Raw genomic sequence first — 7,127 nt, forward strand, 5'->3', positions numbered from 1 at the left:
TTAAAATTTTGGAAGTTATTGTGGCGTTATTGCTGCCTTCTCCCACTAGAGGGAGATACTGGTATACAGTATGTAGTTTGGGGCCTGAGGTTTCTCTGTAAGGTGTCACTGCAGTACACACTGAGCAAGTGTTTCCACCAAAAAACTGCACAAAGTTGTCAGACTAAATCATTTTTTTTCCTTTTTTAATATGATGTTGCACAATTCAGCGTACACAGAATAACTGCTCACAGATGCAAAAATATATCACTGTGGTTTTGATTTATCAATATCACGAAAAGCTATAATCTTTGGATAGAGCGTTTTCCATTCTCGGGACATGTTGTATCATTGCTCTTAGCAGTATACGTGTAAAATACCCCTCATGTGTCAAGCCATGTGTTCTGTACTACAGTCACAGCCAATAGCGTTAACTAAGTGGTTCAGGAATCATCAAATAAACATTTGGGATCCATGGTCAGGAAGGTTAAGCCTCCTAATCTAATAAAGCATCCTTGAAAAGCATCCTTGAAAAGCAGGTGGTCCACAAATAGGACAAGCCTTCAATAATGTGCTGGAGTAGAAAAAATATACACACGGCTTTATGCACATAACTGTTAATCATGCAAAGTTAATTGTTAGTTAACTTTTGCTACACGTTTTGATTATACTGACTGGACCCTGAGTGTCTCTGTACACTCTGAGTTTTTGTTTTCTGATTTCTGTAACTACATTCATGTGTCTTGTTCAGTGTGTCTAAGATCATAAACCTGTGTGACTTAAGTTCAGATGTCTAAATGACAAGAAACCTTTTCCTCTCTAGGTGTTTGTGCGCTCCTGTGAATGCCTGAATGCTGCTTCATGTGTCGCCAGCATCAACCTCCCTGCCGGCAGTGGGGAATATGTGTGTGTGTGTCCTGATGGATTTACAGGGAGGAGGTGTGAGGTGGACACAGACGACTGTAAACCAAATCCCTGCAGATTGGGTTTCTGTATAGATGGGCTCAACTCCTTCTCCTGTGTATGCCCACCTGGAATGACAGGTCAGCTGTTTCCTTTAACTACACAGAGGATTAATCTTTTGAATATTATTTTACCTGTGGTCCTTACGGCACTAATACTGTAATTCCTGCATAATTATGACGCCTTTGTATTGCATTCCACTCATTCAGTCCAGTACTGAGAAATGTTGTAACATGACTGCGAGACACTCCTTTGGGTGTAACTGCGTAACTAAATAGATGGTTTACAGTTCTGAGTGCTCACAATAAAACTCTATCTGTCCTGAAATACTATAAACTGAAAGCAGATACTTGAGTTTTGTGCTGATTTTCCTTTGAGAACCTCCTTTAAAGATAGAGCCATATTTTGGTTACAGCTTTGACTTTGTGTTTATACTTGAGTGACTTATTACATTCAAATAAATGCTTTAAATTAGTCACTGGAGCTCAGGTTTAGTCACATCGTGAGCTTACTGTGTTCGAGATGGAGGCCCACATGTAAGCTCTTTACACATATAAACAGTGGAAAATATTGAAGCTGAGGACTTTGTTGGAAGCTGGCGGGTTAAAGACTTTTTAATGTGTGATTTGTGTTGTCAGATGCAGTTCAATCTGTGTAAAATTCTTAAATGCCTGCAAGAGAGAAACAAGTTTTCATCAGAAAAAACTTGGAACAGCTTTATTTATGATAAAAAATGATCCCAAATGAAGCACCAAACCAAACGATGCAAACAATTTACAAATTTGCCGTATAATTACGCTCCTGTTTTCCTCTTCTTAGCAAATTTATGATTTTAAATATTTGTTTATTTATTGAAATTGATTCCGTGTTTCCTCATAAGGTCTGCTGTTTCATGTGTTGTCAGGGCGTACATGCAGAGAGGATATAGACGAGTGTGTCTCACAGCCTTGTTTCCCTGGGGTGGGCTGTAACAACACGGTAGGCTCTTTTTTTTGTGGATCGTGCCCACAAGGATACAGCGGTGATGGGAAAAACTGCATGAGTAAGTCTACATTTTATTTGTATAGTTATGTGTAGTTCTGCCTTAGAGAACATTTATACATTCTATTTGTTTTGAAGGAGAGTCTGTGGTTGAAGCGGTGGTGACACCAGTGAGGGTACCACAGGTTTCGTTGAGGTCCAAGCCGTCGGGTGTGTCGCCATGCTCCAGAGGGCCGTGTTACCCAGGAGTGCAGTGTTTCGAGAGCATCCATGTTTCAGCAGGCTTCGTCTGTGGACCCTGCCCTGCTGGTCTGCAAGGAAATGGCCAGAAATGTACATCAGCAGGTGAGAGTGGAGCAATTTATGCACCTTTGGCTTTGTGCACCTTGTAAACGAATGAAATAAGCTGGGTATATGTGTATATTTTGCCTCCATTTCTTCATCTGATTTTGTTTACAAAATTGTTTAAATGCTTGTCTGTGAAAGTAAGACAAGTCTAAAGTTTTTCTGGCTATTATCCAGCAATATATAAGTGGAATGTTTTGAATAATGTTGACAATAAAGCCTGTATTTCTATGACTTTGTAAGTCATGTCCTCTAACAGCTCAGGGGAAAGTCACCAGTGGAGCAGACAGTTATTTTCACGTCACCAGATCAAATTCCACTTCCTCCTCAAACAGACGACCTCCTGACAGGAGGACGAGACCAGAAGCAACAAATATCAGGAGACTTTCTCCTGCTGACAGAAAAAGCACAGCGACTTCACAGGATCAAACCACAGTCAGAACATTTGCTCCCACTGTCCACAGGGGTCAACCCAGTGGGGTGGATTTGACCCCTGACCTCTCCACGGGGATGAGATGGGGGTCAGCAGCTCCCCATGTGACCTGTGCTGACTCTCCCTGCTTCCCGGGTGTCTCTTGTGAGCCCAAAGTATCTGGGTCCTTCAGTTGTGGCCGCTGCCCATACGGTTACACCGGAGATGGAGTCACATGTAAAGGTAAAGTGGTCTTATACTTCTACTTTTCATGACTGAATAAATTAAACTGACAACAAAAGTGCTAAAGAAATGATTTTGATAACGATGTTGATTGATTTTCCTTTGGCTCTGGTGAAAAAACTCTTGCAACTTTGGCTCTTGCAAAAAAAAACTTTTGCAAGGGGCATAAATTTTTCAGTAAAGGTGAAAAAGTGATATTTTGTACCACAAAGTGCTTCAGTATTTAATGTTATCGCACAATTGTACCTCATAGTCATGGCTTTGTGTGGTCTTGGTCTGAAATGATGAAATGAACCCTCAATTGGGCAACTTTTTGAGTACTGAAACATACTCATAAATGTACTTTGTTTTCAGCTGTTTGCAGGTATCCGTGTGGGCAGAACATGGAGTGCACTCTACCAAACACTTGTACCTGCAAAGACGGCTACACTGGATACAGCTGCCACATAGGTGAGAAACAGAGCGCGAGCTAATGAAATCACACTCGCCTCTGGATTTGGCTCTTATATCTCAGGGTCTAGTTGTGTTTTTTAAAGCTGACAGTTTCCTTTCATCCCAGCCATTTGCCGGCCTGACTGTAAAAACCAGGGGAAGTGTGTGAAACCAAATGTGTGCAAATGTCCTGCAAGCTACGGAGGGCCCACCTGTGAGGAAGGTAACCTGGAGTCATAGTCAAACCAGTCAAAACTGCAGACTGGTTTGCATTGCTTACATACTTGAATTGCTCGCAGAACACTGAGGAGTGTCACTGTTTGTGTTCAGCGAGCTGTGAGCCGCCCTGTCAGCATGGAGGTACCTGCCTGGCTAGAAACCTCTGTACCTGCTCCTACGGCTACGTGGGACCACGATGTGAAATCAGTGAGATGTGACTTAAGTGTTTTCTGCATCGTTTTTACATTTTACATAAACCTCCACAATGCATCGATCAGTACCCCTTTTGTTTAAGTGGGTCGGTTTAATCTAGGATTGCACTACATGATTTATGTCTGTCAGTGGTGTGTAACAGGCACTGTGAAAATGGAGGCGTGTGCGTTTCTCCCGATGTCTGCAAATGCCAACCTGGCTGGTACGGACCGACGTGCAACTCAGGCAAGAAACACGACCTGTAGCTAAGCATGCATTCAGACTGCAGCTTCCTTCTGTTAGAGTGTTTAATTCTGACAGCATAATTAAGTGGCACAAAACTCAGTCTGACTTGCACATAAGTACTCAAAATATATCAGTACTGCAGGAACCTTTTCTCTTAAAAGTACATATGTTGGCTCTTAATAAAGCTTTTTGTACCTTACGTCACCTGCAGCTCTCTGTAAACCCGTCTGTCTGAATGGAGGAACCTGTGTTAAGCCTAACGCATGTGCCTGTCCCAGTGGTTTCTTTGGCTCCCAGTGTCAAATTGGTAAGCTTGTGATGAATACATACAATGATTAATACAATGAGGAATTATAGTCAAATATTTCCAGCAATTTGTACAGACTGACTTTCATTTTTATTAAAACTAGCAAAAGCCTGAAGCTGCTTTCTGTTTGAAACAGCAAAACTCACTGGCATACATTTATTAAACTGCAGAAATCTCTGTAGGTTTGTCTCTCTTCTCTGCACATTGCAAGTAATGTTAAAGGCATCTACTAGTAACTTGCAGACAGGAGTGAGAACTGTGCAGAGTGTGAGATCATTTAAGTCAATGATTAGCATATTTTTGCTAATATTTCAAACAGCTGCATACATATTTTACACATTTAGGACACCCACTGGCAAAATGCTGCCCCATGGTAGAAAGTAACTGGGGTTGCAATCTCTGTGAACAGGCTGTGCCCTAGTTACAAACATATTCAGCTTACTGAGGTTTCAAATAGTTTCTTGACTCTGTTTATCTTTCATAATAGCTAACATCTGTTGAGAATGCCTGAAAGAAGTGAAGTGATGCTTTTTCAACAAAACACACCTAAATGTTGCATTTCCTCTCTTTTAAGTCATATCAATGTTGCTATAAAATCCAATCTCTAAGCTTCAGTCTGATTGAAATGTGCATTTTCTGGGTTCCTCACAGTTTAATATTGCTGTCTTTCAGCTGTTTGCAATCCTCCTTGCAAGAATGGAGGTCAATGTATGAGAAACAACGTGTGCTCCTGCCCTGAAGGCTACACAGGAAAAAGGTGTCAAAAGAGTAAGTGATATCACAGCCTAAATAGTTGAAGTACTGTTCAAAGTAACAGCTCACAATTTAAACATTTGGGTTTTAATTTGTTCCAGGTGTGTGTGAGCCTATGTGCATGAACAGAGGCAAGTGTGTGGGACCCAACACCTGCTCCTGTGCTTCTGGATGGAGAGGGAAGAGGTGTAACATACGTGAGTGATGCATGGATGTCTTGATACACATAAAATACACAACAAATAAAAAATTACCAGCTATAGCTCCAAAAAACATGTAATTCAATCAGCTTCATTTCTTATACTTTGGTTTAGGTTTAGGTGGGCTTGGGTAATAGCACTCACAAGAACTAACAAGAAGTCATACACAGTAGTTGTTGTAAGAAATTCTCTAAAAAGTTTACAAATTGTCTCCTAATAACAGTGCACAATTTATATTTTAATATTCATATGAATATGCATATGCATGACTTTTATTCATGCAAATCTTTTAAATCATCTTGCCCTCAAGACGGTATCCACTTTTAACAAGAACTACATAAAATGAAGGAAGATGAGATACTTAAAAACCAAACGGTGTTAGCTTTTCTGCCCTGAATTCAGGCTTCCAGGCAAACATTATTTCTTTATTTATTTATTTTTTGGTTCTTAAAAATTATTTTAGTGGCTAGAAAGTCCTATTTTTTCGTTTTAATGTAGCACAGCTAAATGGTAAATGGTCTGTATTTGTATAGCGCTTTACTTGGTCCTAAGGACCCCAAAGCGCTTTACACTATACACAATCATCCACCCATTCACACACACATTCACACACTGGTGATGGCAAGCTACAGTGTAACCACAGCCGCCCTGGGGCGCACTGACAGAGACGAGGCTAGATCTTTTCTGGCTGACCTGCAAATGCCTAATCTCAGCACTTTGGGTTTTAACCTTTTACCTATCTGTTCAGTCCAGTCGGGCTTCTGAGATAAAACCTTTTAGAAGCTGCTTTGGTGTTCATGCCTCCCTCACTGTTCTTATTTTAGCTGTGTGTCTACAAAAGTGTAAAAATGGTGGCGAGTGTGTAGGACCAAATACCTGCCACTGCCCCGCTGGCTGGGAAGGCCTTCAGTGTCAAACAGGTGAGTCTGTTCCTCAGATGTAATAATATCACTAACAGCTTCAGTAACAGCTCAGTTTTTTCTTAGGTAAAATCTGGCAAAGGGTACATACCAAATACTTTAACTAGGACTACTTTATAACCAATTTTCCTGAACTATTGCTGAACCAAATTAAACTGTTCCTCTCCCAAAAGGAGAACTGCTGTCTCCTTAACTCTCAGGACAAATACACAAAAACTACTGTACCACATTACAGGATACTTCTTGGAGAGATGAACTCAAGCAAAGGAAAAACAGACATTTTCATGCAGATTGAAATTCATCCATCCATCCATTTCGTTCCACTTATCACATTCAGGGTCGTGGGCAGGTTAGAGCCTAATCCCAGCTGTCACCGGGCAAGAGGCAGTCTGGCCTGGAGAGTTTGCAGACTGAGATCACTTTGTTTAAAATAATGAAGTAGAAGACATGATAGTTGGTTTTCCTTCAAGTTCTTTTTTGCAGATAATTGTTTTGATCATGTGTTTCAAGTGTTTCCAAATGACAATCAAACAGACAGCCTGAACTATAATAAAAGACTCTTTTCTGATTGTAGATTTTAACAGGAATTGACCATGAAAAGAAAAACAATAATAGATCAAATGTTTTAATTGTGACTTTCTCTCCAGCGGTGTGTAAACAGCGGTGTCTGAACGGAGGCAGGTGTGTGCTGCCTGACTACTGCCACTGTCGGAAAGGTTACAACGGACTGACTTGTGCAATAAAGGTGAGAAATGGGGTCATGGTTAACATATCTCAGTGGGAAAAGTCATAAAGAACACTGATAACTCCAGGATTTATAGATTTATAAGATTTACAATAGAGTCATAGAACAAAGCTTCATTAGATGAATATCGTTGGTCTAGATGACTGAAATGTTTAGTTCTGTTTAATATTTCAGGCTATTAAAAAAAAAA

General features: G+C 40.5%; 1 protein-coding gene across 1 annotated transcript in view; it reads left to right on the top strand.

Moving 5' to 3' along the window:
* Window positions 1-7,127, top strand: part of vwde (von Willebrand factor D and EGF domains) — a 26,479-nt gene that overhangs the window by 18,236 nt on the left and 1,116 nt on the right. The window contains exons 16-29 of the mRNA XM_013915501.1: window positions 16-68; window positions 803-1,022; window positions 1,847-1,984; window positions 2,062-2,268; window positions 2,528-2,923; window positions 3,278-3,373; window positions 3,483-3,578; window positions 3,686-3,781; window positions 3,917-4,012; window positions 4,224-4,319; window positions 4,992-5,087; window positions 5,174-5,269; window positions 6,097-6,192; window positions 6,840-6,937. Coding sequence (XP_013770955.1) covers window positions 16-68; window positions 803-1,022; window positions 1,847-1,984; window positions 2,062-2,268; window positions 2,528-2,923; window positions 3,278-3,373; window positions 3,483-3,578; window positions 3,686-3,781; window positions 3,917-4,012; window positions 4,224-4,319; window positions 4,992-5,087; window positions 5,174-5,269; window positions 6,097-6,192; window positions 6,840-6,937 — 1,880 coding nt within the window. The remainder of the gene's footprint in view (window positions 1-15; window positions 69-802; window positions 1,023-1,846; window positions 1,985-2,061; window positions 2,269-2,527; window positions 2,924-3,277; window positions 3,374-3,482; window positions 3,579-3,685; window positions 3,782-3,916; window positions 4,013-4,223; window positions 4,320-4,991; window positions 5,088-5,173; window positions 5,270-6,096; window positions 6,193-6,839; window positions 6,938-7,127) is intronic.

This window comes from Pundamilia nyererei, unplaced genomic scaffold (assembly GCF_000239375.1).
Source record: "Pundamilia nyererei isolate P.nyererei 1_Seehausen unplaced genomic scaffold, PunNye1.0 scaffold00313, whole genome shotgun sequence".
NCBI lineage: Eukaryota > Metazoa > Chordata > Actinopteri > Cichliformes > Cichlidae > Pundamilia > Pundamilia nyererei.